The following is an 18,496-nucleotide window of genomic DNA, read 5'->3' on the forward strand; positions in this document are numbered from 1 at the left end:
TTTTAAATGCCTCAGTTTTCTTGAAATAATTATGGCAGCCATAGTTACTAATACTTTTCTTAGGGAACCCCTGCAGGGTCAAGAAATGCACGTTAGGTGCATAAACCCTTCTGGTTTTTGCACACTTTGATGGAGTGCTGCAGTTCTTCTGAATGTTTGTGTGGACTGAAACCTGAAACTGAACACCTGTTTCCTTTGGGTCATTGCTTTTGGTCTTCCAGTTTAGTTGTTTTGCTGTTCTATGTATTTATTGGTTATTGCATTGCATATGTTCCTATATTAAGAAATTATCTTTAAGAATATTTAAAATACATTTAATATGTGTTGAAAAAATATTCCTGATTTTAACTTCATTAAAGAATGCAATGGTGAAAATCCAGTCAGCAGAATCACAAGATGAACAGTGTACTTTAAAGAAATGGTGCATACGCTGTATGTGTCAAGCTGTAGTGTACTTCCATGATCAGTATTGCAGATACTGTGCGCACATGCTCATGTTATGGAGCTGCCACAATGTCTTTTACTGGTAGACCTTTAAGGATGTCAGACGCATTTTGCACAACTTTTTCAGCAATTCTTCTTCTTGTTTTATCTGTCCCATTTCCAATATGTGGTGTCAAAATAATATTCTTTGCCATCAACAAAGGATGATTTCTTGAAAAAAAAAAAAAAAAAGAATGGGCAAACAACTTTCCTTTAATAGCCTTATGTGATTCCTAACATACTTGTAGATCACTTCATGTGCTAAAATGACTTTAAATCAGAAAAAAATGCTTTAAATTTATGTCACTATGTGTCTCCTTTGCCTGAAATCTGCTTCTTGTTAGTGGAAATCCATCTCTAGTTACATCATGAACAATACATAACATAGGATTGGGGCATACCATGTACCCTGTGCAGGAAAGGGGGTGGTAGAAAAAGAAAGACTGTGTATCTGTCTGTGGACCATCTTTACTGTACACACAAGGCAAAGACTTCCCTCTTATCTTAGCACTAACAGGGTGTTTTGTAACTAGAGATGAGCAGAACTCGAGCATGCTCAAGTCTGATCGTTCAGTATATGAATAGCAGTGGCTAAAGAAGTTAGATACAGCCCTAAGGAATCCTGGAAAACATGTATACAGCCTATGGCCATGTTCAAATGGCGTAAGACACCGGACGTTCTGTGGCCTGGCCGGGTCACAGAATGGCCAATGTCAGAGAAGATCATTCCAGCCGGTACTGCAGTACCGGATGATCTTTATTTCTGATGAATTGGGATGCGGGCGCATCCGTGTGCACCCGCATTCCAAATCACCGCTGCACACAATGGAGCATGTGGCCGGAGCCGCACGCTCCATTGTGTAAAATGACAGGTTCTCTGTGGCTGTTATTTAATGAATAGCAGCGGCAGAAAACTGACATGTCATTTTTTTGCGGCACCACAAGCGATCCCAGCTGCAGTTTATACTATGTGAATACGTTCTATCTGGGATTCGATTCGTTCACATACAATGTGTGTGTTATATAAATCATGGCCATTGCTTCAAATTGCAACAACGGCCGTGATTTCTACAACACATATGTTGTGTGAACATGGCCTATGGCTGTATCCATGTTTTCCCGGACTCCCTAGGGCTGCATCCAACTTCTTCAGCCACCGCTATTCATATACTGAACGATTAGACTCGAGCATGTTCGAGTTCTGTTCATCTCCAATTGTAACCCTTTGCTTTTATTACTGCTTTTTCTGCACACTCAAGCTCCTATAGTAGTGTCAACGTCGGGTATGGCAAAAGGCAGTCTAACAAGACACGGACAGTGAGCCCTAAGCTGACCATGCCCACTGTCCCTGTCTACTTGCCACAAGGCAGTCCTAGGCGACTGTGGACAACCACGATGGCAGTCCCCATACTCAATAGGGTGAAACACAGAACAGCAATGAACAAAATAAATCCAAGGTCAACAATCCGGGTCTGTAACGGTGGGCAGCAAAAGTACAAAATTGGCAGACAAGTCGGGTAAACGAGAGCAGGCTATAAGACAGGACAGTTGGCAGACAGGATAGAAAGGGAACAGGCAAGGGGCAGAGAAACACACAGCAGATACCAGAGAGAGTATGCTTAGCCTACATTGCTCTAATAGGGTGGGTTCACACTACAGAATTCTCACGGATAAACTGTGCGGAATTCCGTCGGCTGTCCGTGCGCACAGCCACGTGCCTTTCCACCGGCTCCATAGACACCATTCTATGGGCCGGCGTATTTCGCTATCCGCCGAAAGAAGTGACATGTCACTTCTTTAGGCGGATAGCGGAATACGCCGGCCCATAGAATGGTGTCTATGGAGTCGGCGGAAAGGTGCGCGGCCGTGTAAGCGGACAGCCGACGGAATTCCGCAAAGTTTGGCTATGTTCACACTGCGTACGAGTCCAGCCGCATTTCGTATGCCGCCGTACATGTGCGGCTGAAACTACGGGCGTGGGAAAAATAGACATGCGGCCGGATGCGTACGAACCGCGAACATACGCCCGTAGTACAGTTATGCTTCCCTAGCTTGTTTCGAAGCGATCTGAGGCAGGTCATTTACTTGGAAATCTGCGCCCAGCCCCGTAAACCACACAGAACCTTTTGGATCGAAAAATCAAGTTCAATTTGGCTGAAATAAGTACTCCGTACGGGACCGCATTGAAATCCACGGCCGTGAGTTTCAACATTTCCGTCCTCAAACAATGGTCTTGTTCATTTTTCACGGCCTTAAGCTCATACGTACTGTGATTGTGCATTGTGCGGGCGTATATCGTATACTTTCAAGCGAAAGCATCAACCTCAAAACTACATGCGTATATTCGCGGTTCGCACTACAGCCGGAAACATACGCAGTGTGAACATAGCCTAAGGGTACAAACACACACGGCATATACGCTGCGTATTTACTGCTGCAATACGCAGCAGATACGCAGCAGATTAGATCTAAATAACTGAACACAGCATCAAATCTGCTGTGTATCTGCTGCGTATACGCTGTGTGTGTTTGTACCCTCAATCCGCGAGAATTCCGTAGTGTGAACCCACCCATAGCCAGCAACTAGCTGCTGGCCATGCTTACTACTAATGAGGACCAGGAGCCCGGTCCAGATTCCCATTGGACCGGTGCTCAGATCCACAAAGACCCTAACTGGTAAAGACACCTGCTTGTCAAGGGAAACACCACACTGCTCAGCTGCAGGAATCAAGCTAGCAGAGTTATGGTGCGTTTACACAGGCAGATTTATCTGACCAATTTTGGAAGCCAAAGTAAGGAATGGACTTGAAAAGACAGGGAATCTTAGACTTTCCTTTATGACCTGCACCCTGTTTATAGTCTGTTCCTGGCTTTGGCTTCAGAAATCTGTCAGATAAATCTCTCTGTGTAAATGCACCATAACTCTTGCATTGCCAGAGGCTAATGGTGTGTTTACACAGAGAGATTTATCTGACAGATTTTTGAAGCCAAAGCCAGGTACAGACTATAAACAGGGTGCAGGTCATAAAGGAAAGACTGAAATTCCCTGTCTTTTTAAGTACATTCCTGACTTTGGCTTCCAAAATTGGTCAGATAAATCTGCCTGTGTAAACGCACCATAAGAGGCAAAGCGGGTGTGGCTGAACAAATAAAAACAGAACTTTGTTCAGACCAGGTTTAGTGCCTTCTGCGCTGCACAGCCTGAACTGAGGAGCGCAAAGGCACATTCCTGACAAGTAGTGTACTGTAAAAATCACCCCCCAGCATGGGACACTGCTTGCTGTGATGCTAATTATTTTATTTCTGCTCACATAGCACTTTACAAAGCTAGTGCAGTCAGTAACCCCCTTTTCCTTTCATAGGCCACCTATATCAACATTAATATTATACTGGGGTAAGTGTAGATTCCCACTAAAAATAGTTGTTACATATTTACAGAGTGGCTAAGAATAGTCCGATTAACATTGGACTTTATTCTGGATGTATGGACAGAGTATATTTGCAGAATCTTACCTTGGCAGCGGTTCTGGGAACGTGACATCTAAAGCCGCAGCCTTTATTATTCCTTTATTCAAGGAATCTGCCAGGGCATCTTGGTCAATTACCTGGCCTGAAAAATAGTTATGTAGATATTTTGCTTAGAGTGAGATTCTTTTGATTCCGTTATAGATTATGAAAAGTCAGACAAATCAGCAATAGTTAAACATAGTTTATTGAAAATATAATATTTCACTTACCACACTGTCACACTTCATTGATGATTTCCGAAATGGGTATCTTCAGGAAAATTTCACCAAGCCTTAGCGAGAGGTCACTTCAAGCAGCTTTAGGCATCCCCAATCACTGCTGTTAAATGATGTACACAAAGGCGTGGCAATATTTAACATCTGATGGGGCATTTACACAGAAAGATTTATCTGACAGATTTTGGAAGCTAAAGCCAGGAATGGATTTGAAAAAAGGATAAATCTCAATCTTTCCTTTATGACCTGGTCCCTGCTTATAGTCTGTTCCTGGCTTTGGCTTCCAAAATCTGTCAGCTAAATCTTTCTGTGTAAACGCACCATTATATACCCTTATCTGCGTCATTAAAAGTAGGCAGTTACAGATGTGTTCACATCTGGCATGACTTATTTTAATGGGATGTTGTCCAGCAAAATGGGCAAAATTCCACTGGTTAGTTTTCCAGAAGAAATACGCTTCCCAGAACATGTCGTTTGACAGAGTGCAGATATGATACTGTATCCAAGATATTGCTTAATATATAGGTGAAGTTAAAGGGGTATTCCCCCCAAAAACCTAGCTAGCCTTACTCGCCGAGTCCCCCTGAGTATTTTGAGCCATCTCCCATCTTTCTAGCTGCTGCTGTTCCTGAGTTTTTCTAAAAGATGGTCTATAATCAAGATAGGAAACTAGATTTCCCATCATGCAAAGCTAATGCCTGATGATGGTGAAGTAGCAGAGCTGAGATGATGATGGCGATGATGATGGTGTAGCAGAGCTGAGATGGTAATGATGGTGTAGCAGAGCTGAGATGGCGATGATGGTCTAGCACGAGCACTAGTGACGAGCGGATGAGCCCAGCTGGGAGGGGGGGGGGGTACTGCGGGTAAGCGTCGAGAGCGAGTCGCGGGTGAGGGGGTGCCGCGGATGAGCCCAACAGGGGTGAAGCGGGGGGGGGGGGGGGGGTTAGGGGTTCCCGCGAGGGGGGGCGGTCTGCGGGTAACTGACACACAGTGGAGGTGGGGGGGGCACAGTCAAGGGGAACAGTGTGGGTGAGCGCATGGGGGCACAGAGTACGGATGGCCTCGGGTGAGCTCTGGGGCTGGGGGGGCACATGGTGCGGGTGATGAAGGGGGCTGCTGTTAGTGAGGGAGACACCGACAGCTGCACTGATCACTGTCTCCCTCTCTAACAGCAGCCACCCCCATCAGTGTCCTCCTTCACTTCAGTTTGGCTGCCCGGCCGCTTCCTGGTCTCTGACGCGGGCTTGAGACGTGATGTTTCAAGTTAGCTAAGCCAGTCAGTGACGGAGGTGGGATCCCACCTCCGTCACTGACTGGCTGAGCGGACTTGAAACGTCACGTCTCGAGCCCGCGTCAGAGACCAAAAAGCGGACAGGCAGCGGGGACCGGAGCGCCGCGATACGGGACCCGCCGCTAGAACCAGGGAGGTGAGTGGACGTCGTTACCCTCAGCCACCTTCTCCCTGGCCAGATCGGAAAAAAGCCCCCCCACCAGAGTACCCCTTTAAGGTTACATGAGCTGGCTTCTGAATCGCCCTGTTGTCTTACAGCAGCCATCTCTGTATGGTTCGGCGCCATTTCGTGTTGGTTCACCGCCATTTTATTTGGTTTGGTGGATATTTTGTGTGCTCCAACAGCCATTCTATATGCTACGGCAGTCATTTTAGCTTTTTTTTTTTTATCTCAGTAGAATACAAGTTCAGGTTATTATGAACAGGAAATTCAGCTAATTTATCTCACAACCAAAGAAACTAGTTAGCTGTTTTCGGTATCATTTTATGTATTGGAAGACTAAACAAGAATGGATTTGTTAGCTAATGGTCTAAAACAAAATGTCACACCATCATGTGAGCAGAACAATGAAAATAAAAGTGTCAGGGGATTTGTTACACAATGGACATAAACTACAACTGACAGACGTAAAGGGGTCTATCTAGTTTCTGGCATGGTGCCTAGCATTTCACTATACCAAATATAGCAGTGTTCAGGACTAATTTGTCCAGGATTTTGACAGAAACCAGGGTGAAGGACCCCAGCACAGCCGTGAACCTAGCCATACTATTACCTATAGTCAGGTATTGAGAAGTAGGGGACTGCAGGACAGGGTTACACACAAGTCTCTAAATAGCTGTTTACACAGAATCTTTGCATATTTTAAAGGGGTAGTGCGGCGCTAAACAATTATTCACTTAATAACACACATTACAAAGTTATACAACTTTGTAATGTATGTTATGTTAGTGAATCGCCCCCTTCCCCATGTTTCCCCCCACCCACACCAGACCCGGAAGTGTGGTGCTCTATACATACCTGCCTCTTGGCGACCCCCGTCCGCCATCTTGTGCCAATGATGTCATCTTCTGACGGCTGGCCGAACCGCTCCGACCGTCCTTAGTGCCGGCCGCCCTCCGCCGCGTCATCAGCTACTCAGCCGCGATTGGCTGAGCATAACTGTGCTCAGTCAATTGCGGCTGAGCAGCTGATGACGCGTGTCACGTCATTAGCTGCTCAGCCGTGATTGGCTGAGCATAACTGTGCTAAGCCAATCGCGTTCCTTTCCTCCTTGTGCATAGCACTTGCATTTTTTCACCTAGAGACCCACATGAGCCCTTATTTTTTGCGCCACTAATTGTACTTTGCAATGTCAAAACAAAAAAAAAAAAAAATCAATGTGTGGTGACATACAAAAAAAAAAAAACGCATTTTGTTTATTTGGGGGGTATGTGTTTTTGCACTGTTCACCCTGGTGTAAAACTGACTTGTTATATATGTTCCTCAAGTCGTTACGAGTAAAACGATATGTGACATGTATAACTTTTATATCATGAGATGGCTTGTAAAAAATTCAAACCATTGTTAAATATATGTTCCTTAAAATCGCTCCATTCCCAGGCTTATAGCACTTTTATCCTTTGGTCTATGGCGCTGTGTGAGGTGTCATTTTTTGTGCCATGATGTGTTCTTTCTATCGGTACCATGATTGCGCATATGCGATTTTTTGATCGCTTTTTATTACAATTTTTCTGGATTTGATGCAACCAAAAAAAGCTCAAATTATTATGTTAATTTGTTTTCCCTAAGACCCATTGGCATCACAACATATGGGGTAAATTCGCCCCTGCGAGCCCCTGGGACGAAGGAATATTTAATGAAAAAATAACAATTAAATTTTAATCCCCTCCTCCATGAGGTATAAATAGGCTCCACCTCCCCCTAGACCTCAGTCTTATTATAAAGAAACATAAAACACAGGGAGGGAGTCTTGTGATGCCAATGGGTCTTAGGGAAAACAAATTAACATAATAATTTTAGCTTCCCTTACGTCCCATTGGCATCACAACATATGGGGAATTAGCAAGCATTATCCCCAATGGGCGGGTTATTTATTACGTCCGCATTAAGAACAGATCTTGCAAAGGTTGTTCTTGACAAGAAAGAAGTATCCAGCCTGAAATATCTCACAAAGGTAGTCAAAGACGACCAGGTAGCTGCCTGGCATATGTCCTCAAGTGGCACAGCGGCACTCTCTGCCCAAGTGGAGGCCACAGCTCTAGTAGAGTGAGCCCTGGTAAATTCTGGTGGATCCAGATCAGCAGAGGAGTAACATAAGGCAATGGAGTCACAGATCCATCTGAATATTGAAGGTTTTGAAGCCTTTCTCCCCTTGTTCTTTCCTGTGAAAGGGATAAAGAAATTCTCGTCTTTACGAAAATCACCTACTCTATGTAGATAGATCTTGATAGCTCTGGATACGTCCAATAAAGAAAGATCCAAGTCTTCTTTAGATGATCCAGTAGGAGAAAATACAGGCAATACTATTGGCTGGTTGATGTTGGCAAATGAAGCCACCATAGGCAGGAATCCTGGAAGGAACCTAAGGATAACTTTGTCTTGGGAAAAAATCACGTATGGAGGTGCGGAGTCAAGGGCTTGAAGTTCTCCAACTCTCTTAGCAGAGGTAATGGCTAGTAAAAGAGAAACTTTCAATGTTAACTTGAAGTCTACTTCCTCCCAAGGCTTAAAGGGAGGAAGACACAGGCGTCTCAACACAAAGGATAAGTCCCATGGGTCTACCTGCTTTACCAGGTTAGGCCTAGTCTAGCCTTAACAAAATTCTTTACCTCCAAGATCTGAAAGAAACGTGAGTTTAGGTGTGCAGAGAGGGCTGCTATCTGCACCTTGATGGAACTAGGTTTTAATCCTTTATAGAAGCCTTCCTGTAAAAACTTCAATGACTGTGGAGTAGAAGGTTTAAGTCCATCAATACTCCTGCTTGCACACCAATCTTGAAAATCTTCCAAATCCGTGCATAAGATTTATTTGTAGTGCAACTACGAGCGTGAGAAAGAGTATACTATACCTTCTCAGAAAAACTAGAGTCCAATACGGTCCTCTCAGTCTCCAAGCTGTCAAGCTGAGGCTGGAAAGATTCCTGCACAGATGTTGACCCTGGAATATTAGATCCGGATGCAGAGGTAATCTCCAAAATTCCCCTCTGCTCATATTCATGGGCAGGGTGAACCATGACCTTTTCGGCCAGAAGGGAGTTATTATTATTACTGACGACTGATCTAGACTGATCTTCGTCAAACTGTGGGAATCATGGCTATGGGAGGAAAGATATACGCCAGCTGGTATGTCCGTGGTATTGTCATTGAGTCCACTACCGTGGGATTGTCTGCCCTGTAAAGGGAACAGAAATTCCTCAGTTTGGCATTGCTTGCTGATGCCATGAGGTCTCTCTGAGGAAGCCCCCACCTCTGGGTTAACTGAATGAACACTCTCCTTGAGAGAGACCATTCCCCCGGTAATGTCAGGCCTCAACTCAGTCAATCCGCCAATATATTGTCGACACCCCTGATATGAATCGCAGAGAGTCTGGTTATTCTGGTTTCTGCCCAACAGAAAAATCTTCTCTACTTCCCTGAGGAGAGAAGGGGATCTGGTACCTCCCTGTTTAGGTACGCCACACAGGTCATGTCGTTCATCTGGATTCTGACTGCTGTCTGTAAAATAGGAGGAGAAAAATGAAGAAGAGCTAGGTAAATCGCTCTAAGCTCCCTCACGTTGGACGGCAGAGCGGATTCCTGTTGACTCCAAGATCCTGCAGTCGTGATGACTGTCAGATGAGCTCCCCAACCTGTTCCTGAAGCATCTGTCGTGATGGTTATCCAGTGTGGTTCTGAAATAAAACTCCATGTTTGACTTGTCTCCACCACATTAGAGAATGTCTTGTTTGAGTCGATAGAACATGCATCGCATCCAAGTCCTTCAGTCCTCGGTTCCATACTGTTAGTGCTTCTCTCTGAAGAAATCTCATATGCCATAACGCCCATGGCACCGCGTCCGCAGCTGAGGCAAGGAGCCATAGAAAGCGCATTTATGTTCTTATGGATACCTGACGAGGAGGAATTAGGAATTAAGTCTGATTTCTCTATGTTCATAAGCCAACCTAATTGTTGAAGTATGTCCTGGACATAGTTCAACTGAACTCTCAGAAGATCCTGAGTCTGAGTCATAATCAACCAATCATCCAGGTAAGGGATAACTTTATCCCCTGTAAACGGAAGCGAACCATCATGGTGACACTACCTTTGTGAAAACAAAGGGTGCGGAGGTATTCCGGATGGAAGGACTTTGAATTGTAAGTGTCTTACCTTCCCCTGGATTTGGATGGCGAAGGCTCTCCTGTGAGCCTTCAGAATCGGTACATGAAGATATGCATCCGGTAGATCTATGGTGACCATAAAATCTCCCTCCTGGAGGATAGATTTTACCGATCTTATGTTCTCCATGTGGAACGTCTTCTTTACGATGCACCTGTTGAGATATCGCAAATCTATAATAAGCCTCCAATTTCCGGATGGCTTCAGCACTAGTAACACTGGGGAGTAAACTCCCTGACCGATCTCGGAAAGAGGAACATCCTCTAGAGCCTCAATGGAAAGGAGGTAAAGAATTTCTGTCTCTAGGACTAAGTGTCTTTCTGGCTTAAGATTTCTTGACAGAAGAAATCTTGGAGGAGGAAGAGATGATAAATGAAGGACATAACCATTTTGAATAATATTTAACACCCAGTGATCTTTTCTTAATTCTTCCCAGGCAGGGAGAAACAAACTCAGACGTGTTCCCACTGGACAGCTTCTGCGTCAGAAGTCTGGTTTCTTGTTGGTGTCCTTATTCTGCTGCTTCCCAGAACCTCTTCTGGAATAGTTTCTTCCTCGACCTCTGTACTGGTATCTCCCTTTGCCTCGCTGAGGAGATTTTGCTCTGCGAAAGGAATCACCGCTCTTATAGGACAATGGTAGGGACTTCCCCTCCTTGTCAGACAATTCCTCCATTAATTTATCCAGCTCAGAGCCAAACAGCCTACCTGGCTGGAACTCCATATTACAGAGCTGAATTTTGGAGTTAGCATCTCCAACCCAGGGTTTTAACCATAGCGCCCTTCGGCAGCGGTTGAGAGCGTACTAGTTTTTTTTTTTTTTACGCTAACCTGGTTCCCTGAGATGCATCATCGCAGAGGAAGTCAATGGCCATAATGACCTTTTTTAAGGAGCGAAGGACCTTGTCCCTGCTAGCTCTACCTTCCAAATTTTCCTGGACCTTGGTCAGCCATCTTCTTAGGCTTCTAGAAACCTCAAAAGAAGAAATGGAGACTGCCCCTTGGGCTGCCGCTGCCGTATATGATCTCTTGAGGGCTACCTCCACCCTTCTATCCATCGGATCCTTAAGATTGGATCCGTCCTCCGCAGGCAGCACAATACATTTCGACAGTTTGGCTATGGCCGGGTCCACCTTTGGAGGCTCAATCCAGTCCTTACATTGTTCTTCCTTGAGAACATATAAGGTCTTAAACCTCTTGCTCAAACCCGGAGCCTTTTCCGGTTCTTTCCATTGCGCCTGTAACATAGACAATGAAGTCTTACCCACAGAAAAAGCCCTAGGCTTTTTTGAGGAGGACCAATCCTATCCTCTTCTATTTCCTCAGGGTGTATTTCAGCTTGCACAGCTTAGCAGAGCTTGTGAATTCTATCAGCTGTGAAATACCCCCTGAATAATTCTTTCTCATCTTCAGAAGTAGAAGAGGTTTCAGAAGAAGATGATGAGTTAACTTCATCAATCACAGTAAAACTGAAAATGACCATAATCCTACAGCCATAAAGTAATATACTCACAGGCTGGGAGTAGAGAGAGAAATACTCCATTTGGTCTTTAACTTAGGACACGGGCGGCGATTCTCATTAGCCGCTAAAGTCTTTTGCACATAGTACTTGACCCATACAACTACATCCTGAACATCAGGCTCCTCATAGGTTTAGGTCTGCATGAAGGACAGCGTACTTAGGCATTATAAATATTTTTAGGCATTCATAAATATTTTTATGAAAGAAAGGATGAATCTTATCTGGAAAAAATGATCCTCCTACAGTATCCATAGCCGTCAGGTAGTGGAGTCTCACACTCGGCACATGAAGTGCTTCCTTAGAAGGTCTTTTACCAGCAGCAGGACTGGTCTCCATTTCAGACATCTGCAAATAATCAATGTATTACAATACATATAAACCACTAGCCTGGCTAGAGTGATATCGGAAAGAGACACTAGGTGGCAGCAACACTTACTTTTAAGTATATAGAAGAGAGATCACAGCACTTTGCACTCAGATGTTTTCTATTAGATCCAAATGAGCCACAGAAAATCCTTCCAGAGGAAGACAGCCAGACCTAGAGGTAGCAACAGCTTACCTTCTGCCTTGAACACACAGCTAATCCGGCATGCAGAGAGCGCGCGCCGCTGCCGGCCCCCGGAAGTGACATGACGCTGATGCCGCAGTGCTGAGACGCACGCAGCGCCGATGCGTTCCACAGTCGAATGCGACTGGATGAAAAGCCAGCGGCTCGGGTGACACGTAGAGTGCGTTCCAAGACGCACTAGGTAAGAAAAACTTAAAAGCTAAGACCTGCAGAAGCAAATATCAGGATACTACCTGGACACCGGCTCCAGCGGCATCCCAGCAATCATTACCTGGAGAGAAAACCTGAATGCAACAGGTTAACAAAGCATAAAAACGGAGGCGGGACAAAGTCCCCTAGGGCTAACAGCAACGAAGTAAAAAAAGACTGAGGTCTAGGGGGAGGTGGAGCCTATTTATACCTCATGGAGGAGGGGATTAAAATTTAATTGTTATTTTTTCATTAAATATTCCTTCGTCCCAGGGGCTCGCAGGGGCGAATTTACCCCATATGTTGTGATGTCAATGGGACGTAAGGGAATGCGCTTTTTGCGCTTACGCCGTTTACCGGGCGAGATCAGGAATGTGATAAATTAATAGTTCGGGCAATTACGCACGCAGCGATAGCAAACATGTTTGTTTATTTATTTATTTTTATTTATAACATGGGAAAAGGGGGGTGACTTTTATTAGGGGAGGGTTTTTTTTTCTAATATTAACACTTTTTTTTTCTTTTACACTTATACTAGAAGCCCTCCTGGGTGACTTCTAGTATATGCACACTGATCTTTCATTGATCTATGCTGTATATAGTAATACAGCATAGATAGATGATATAGGCACTCGATTGCTTTCGGCTGCTGCAGCCGGAATCAATCATGTGACGAGCCAGGATCAGCGCCATTACGGCGCAGTCCCCGGACCGCAGCAGATATGGAGATCGCTCCTCCAGGACAACGTCCCGGGGAGGGCGATCTCCGCCACTAGACTCCACCAGGGATAGGGCTGCATAAGTAATTAGATGCAGCTAATAGCCACGGTCCCGGGCTACATGCGGCACCCAGGACAGTGGCGGTTCAGAGCGGGGTCGCCGCGCGGCCCCCCTCTGAACTCCCTGAGGCGACCACAGTGCGTAAATATACGCCCTGTGTCGTTAAGGGGTACTCCAGCAAAAATCTTTTTTTTTTTCAAATCAACTGGTTTCAGAAGATATATAGATTTGTAATTTACCTCCTTGGCTTTTAAGGGCTATAGAGCTTTTATTTCTCCATCTATTTTTTTTTCAGGAATAGGTGTACTTTGTAATGGCACCTTTCAATTTACGATAAAATGTATGGCGGAACCCCAAAAATATTATTTATGGGCTAAAATTGTGAAAATAAATGCAAATTTTTTACATTTTGGGGGTTCCTGTGTCTATGTAATGCACTTTACAGTAAAATCAACTTGATATCTTTATTCTATACATCAGTCCCAACACAACAATATGCATATTTATATGGCTTTTCTTTTATAGAAAGCTTTTTATTGTTTACACATAATTATTAGTAAAATGGCTCTAATGTGACTCTATGTGACCTATGGGGCTGTTTGCGTCATGATCTGTAGTTTTTATTAGTACCATAGTTGTATAAATCGGATGTTTTAATCGCATTTTATAATTTTTTTTAATATACTGTATATAATGTAAATAAAAATTTGCAATTGTGGTGTTTTTTTTCCTCTTTTGGTCTACGCCGTTCACCGTTTGGGGGCAATATTGTTATATTTTAACCGGTACGTCATGCGTCCGCAAGGGGTGTTCAGAGTGGGGCCGCACGACGACCCCGCTCTGAACCGCCGCGATCCTGGGTGTTGTTATTAGTAAAAAGCCTCCTCCCCTAATAAAAGTTTGAATCACCCCCCTTTTCCCATGTTTTAAATAAAAATAAATAACTAAAGAAAGAAATAAACATGTTTGCTATCGCAGCGTGCATAATCGCCCGAACTATTAATTAATCACATTACTGATCTCGCACAGTAAATGGCGTAAGCGCCAAAAATTGCAAAATTGCAGATTTTTGGTCGCATCAAATCCAGAAAAAATGTAATAAAAAGCGATCAAAAAGTCGTATATGCACAATCAAGGTACTGATAGAAAGTAAACATCACGGCGCAAAAATTGACACCTCACACAGCCCCATAGACCAAAGAATAAAAGCACTATAAGCCTGGGAATGGAGCGATTTTAAGGAACATATATTTGTTAACAATGGTTTAAATTTTTTACAGGCCGTCAGATAAAAGAAAAGTTATACATGTTATATATCGTTGTAATCGTAACGACTTGAGGAACATGCATAAAAAGTAAGTTTTACCCCAGGGCAAATGATGTAAAAACAAATACCCTTCAAATAAAAGAAATGCGTTTTTTTGTTCAATTTCACCACACATTGAATTTTTTCCTGGTTTCGCAGTGTACTTTATGCAAAAATTCAGCTGGTCATTGCAGAGTACAATTAGTGACGCAAAAAATAAAGGCTCATGTGGGTTTCTAGGTGGAAAAATGCAAGTGCTATGGCCTTTTAAACACAAGGAGGAAAAAACGAAAACGCAAAAACGAACCTTAAGACGTTAATAGATCGGAAAATTACAATCGCTATGATATATAAAATGTTAAAAAAAAATTGTTTTATTTGTGTAATGGGTAAGGGGGGATTTTATTGGAGGAGGGGCTTTGAGGTATCTTTAAAACCATTTTTACTTTTTTAAATCCCCCTGGGGACTACTACATTTATTTACTACATTGGTAATACTGGTTAATGCTATGCCATAGCATAGCATTATTTAGTGTTATCTGCAATTTTCTCATACAGCCTGTCTGTAGCAGGCTTTATGAAAAGATTGCTCATCGGACCGCACAGAGGTGAGCAGAACTTCTCTGGTGGTCAGGCTAAATGAATGGGACCCCTGCAGTTACACTAATAGCAGCCGGTGCCCACCCGCCATGATACGTCCTGGGTAGGGATGGTCCGAAACTGCCAAACACTCGGCATCAGATTCCCGCAGTCTGCCCGCTCCGTGCAGCGGGTGGATACAGCGGGAGGACAGCCTGGAAAACTGGGATACAGCCTATGGCTATGGCTGTATCCCAGTTTTCTAGGCGGTCCTCCCGCTGTATCCACCCTCTCCACGGAGCGGGCAGACAGCGGGAATCATTTCCTAAAGTTCGGGTTCGTACGAACCCGAACCGAAGTAGGTTCGGACCATCCCTAGTCCTGGGTCATCAAGGGGTTAAAAATCTCAAGTCTTCCCATAGTTATTTGCTGCTGTATGTCCTGCAGGAAGTGGTGTATTCTTTCCAGTCTTTTTAGTGCTCTTTGATGACATCTCTGTCCAAGACAGAAACTGTCCAGAGCAGGAGCAAATCCCCATAGAAAACCTCTCCTGCTCTGGACAGTTCCTGTCTCAGCCAGAGATGTCAGCAGAGAGCACTGTGTCAGACTGAAAATAAAACAACATTTCCTGCAGGACATCCAGCAGCTGATAAGTACGGGAAGACTTGGGCTTTTAAATAGAAATAAATTACAAATCTATAGAACTTTCTGAAATCAGATGATTTGAAAGAAAGATTTTCGCTGGATAACCCCTTAAAGGGGTTGTCCGGCGATAAAAAATTATTCACAGAATAACACACATTACAAAGTTATACAACTTTGTAATGTATGTTATGTCTGTGAATGGCCCCCTTCCCCGTGTCCCACCACCCCCACCCGTGTACCCGGAAGTGTGGTGCGCTATACATTACCTGTCACGTGCCGACCACGGTCTCCGATCCTTAGCAGTGACGTCTTCTTCGGGAGGCCGGCGGATCTTCCCGAGTGCCGGCCGCCCTCTGCAGCGTCATCCGAAGCTCAGCCGCGATTGGCTGAGCATAACTGTGCTCAGCCAATCGCGGCTGATGACGCGGCCACGTCATCAGCTGCTCAGCCGCGATTGGCTGAGCACAGTTATGCTCAACCAATCGCGGCTGAGCTTCGGATGACGCTGCAGAGGGCGGCCGGCACTCGGGAAGATCCGCCGGCCTCCCGAAGAAGACGTCACTGCTGAGGATCGGAGACCGTGGACGACACGAGATGCGGTGAGTATAATGCACCACACTTCCGGGTCTAGCATGGGTGGGGGGAAACACGGGGAAGGGGGCCATTCACAGACATAATATACATTACAAAGTTGTATAACTTTGTAATGTGTGTTATTCTGTGAATAATTTTTTATCGCCGGACAACCCCTTTAAGAGGGAAGCTTTGTTCTTCAACTGTTATTTACAGCTTGATACAGAATTTTGAGGATAAGGAATAGCTGATCTTCTGGAGCACATATATACAATAGTTTTTCAGCATATTCCATATTTTACTAAAAAGAAATACAACTTACAGTTTTGTTACAATGTATCAACCACTTTAGTTAAAAATATCATTCACATTTTTGACATTATGTGTGCATTTTATGTATACCCCTATACTTGTGGTATAGGTAGACTTTCATACCTCTGCTAATGTTAATGAGAGTGGCTGTGGGCTTCATAACCTGAAGTTCTTCTCTTCCGATCAGATTGTGAGTGTCAGGTGTCAACTTGACAACTATCATTACAAAATCAGACTGCTGAAGCAAATCAGTCATGTTACCACAGTATTCAGCACTTACTGCCCTTTCATCTTCTACAGTCCTGTTTGAGAATCATTGGAATACATATATATATAAATGGTATTAAGGACACAACTTCAAGTCAGTAGGAGATTTCACTTAATAAATAATAAATAATACAATGCAGCCTGATTTAGATGGGTCTCCACAATATTTCACATGAATAACAGGAAACATACCAATCACTAGAAGGGTAAATTCACACGGGCAGATCCGCCGGGAGTCTTAAGCACGAAATCCGCCCGTGTGAATTTACCCTAAAAGCAATATCAGTAATGTTAATGTTGTGTCTAAATGTAGAACTTTTTAAAATCGAAAACAAAATTGAATACACTGTGAGGCTATGTTCCCACTACGTAAAAATCACGGCCGTCATTTTAGTGCCAAATGATGGCTATCTATTGGAACATTTTTTGTGACCGTCAACACCGATAGACAGCCATCCCTAAAAACGGCCATCATTTTTACATAATGGGAATATAACCTGAGACTTTATTTACACACCATCTTTTTTGGGAAGTTTGATGGACGGTTTTAGGATGGCAATTATTTGTACAAGTACGGCCATCATTCTAAAATAGCCATTAATTGGCATCAAATGGCCATGGCCTTATTGAAAAATTGTTATACCACACCCCTTTTATAACTCCCACCCCTTTTGCAAGCCAAATCCATTTGGGCGTACCACACTGCAGAATTCTTGTCTCAGTCTTTCAATCTTTCTCTTGGTTAATTGCACTGGGATCCCAAACATATACAGTGTATGTAGGCCATAACCCGGGCAGGTGCTTGGTACGCTGTCATGTAAGATAACAACAATGTTGTCTACACAATATGTACACTATTGTTATACAGGGTTAATGACGTCATAACGTCTGGTTATACACGATCACGTATAGACACATGTACTGTGTATGTGACTGTCACCATGGTGTCATTAAAAAGTGCTAGAAGTAATGGAAATCATCTGTTCACAGCACACTGTATCCATACTAGAAATACACAGTACATAAACAGTGGTTGCACCCCATGGCTTCCACAGTGCAGTGTGGTGTCCCATTAGGGGTGTTGCAATTATATACACCCTTCGCAAAAGTCTGTATTTATTGTATTCTTATTGTGATGAAAGTAGTACTAAAGTTCACCACTAGATGTTGCAATATTTTGTATACGTATATGGGAACTGCACAGCTGAAGGAAAGCAAAGGGTTATTGTTTTAGTGTGTGACCAGAATCTGTAGACCGGTAGAGTTCTGCTTTGTTCTTTCTTATCATCTCTCTCCTTTCTTCTTCTGTTGCACTCTTTCACCCACTCACAGTGCACCATACACGCTGGGGAGGAAGTGAGTCACACAAGAGACAGGAAGGGAAGAGTCTTTTCGTTCTGGACATTGTGGAGAAAGGACACAAGCTAGATAGCTCTCCACAGTGGTCCTATCTCGGCCCTGGTCCTCTGCCATGTCCCTGTACCCAAGTCAGTGTTAGTACCCAGCATGGGAAGGACAGCACTTCTCTCACAACTTCATCACGTTACACTCCAAAGCACTATGCACTGTTAAACTCTTAGGAGAGGACAAGCAAGAGGCAACCTCAAGCCACGCCAAGGACTAGGAGAGTCACAGAGCAGGACAGTATCTGCAATAGAGCCACAGAGCCAGTAACTGATCCGGATAGAGCAAAGTTGCAGTAAGCCTAGGAACTCTCGCAGCATGGGTCTCGCAGCGCGGGTGTCAGCAGGGAACCCTCACAATTCTGCTCATCCCAGGTAACAAGGTCTGGGGCCTGTGTCACCCATTAGAAAGGTTCAGCCGAGTCTAGTGGGCATAAGGTGGTGTGAAGACTGAAGTCA

The 18,496-nt window shown here is 44.1% G+C and overlaps 2 protein-coding genes across 2 annotated transcripts in view; one reads left to right on the forward strand and one right to left on the reverse strand.

Annotated features, from left to right (window-relative positions):
* Positions 1-366: 366 nt before the first annotated feature.
* The window catches only part of LOC138783323 (glyoxylate/hydroxypyruvate reductase B-like), a 32,160-nt gene continuing 14,030 nt past the window's right edge, over positions 367-18,496 (reverse strand). Inside the window, exons 4-6 of the mRNA XM_069957902.1 lie at positions 16,491-16,669; positions 3,997-4,093; positions 367-654 (exon numbers count right to left, since the gene is read on the reverse strand). Coding sequence (XP_069814003.1) covers positions 498-654; positions 3,997-4,093; positions 16,491-16,669 — 433 coding nt within the window. The 3' untranslated portion in view covers positions 367-497. The remainder of the gene's footprint in view (positions 655-3,996; positions 4,094-16,490; positions 16,670-18,496) is intronic.
* RBFA (ribosome binding factor A) overlaps positions 14,246-18,496 on the forward strand; it is a 35,436-nt gene continuing 31,185 nt past the window's right edge. Inside the window, exon 1 of the mRNA XM_069957900.1 lies at positions 14,246-14,307. The gene's annotated coding sequence lies outside the window, so the exon portion shown is untranslated. The remainder of the gene's footprint in view (positions 14,308-18,496) is intronic.

The sequence above is a fragment of the Dendropsophus ebraccatus genome, chromosome 2 (genome assembly GCF_027789765.1).
Source record: "Dendropsophus ebraccatus isolate aDenEbr1 chromosome 2, aDenEbr1.pat, whole genome shotgun sequence".
Classification (NCBI taxonomy): Eukaryota; Metazoa; Chordata; class Amphibia; order Anura; family Hylidae; genus Dendropsophus; species Dendropsophus ebraccatus.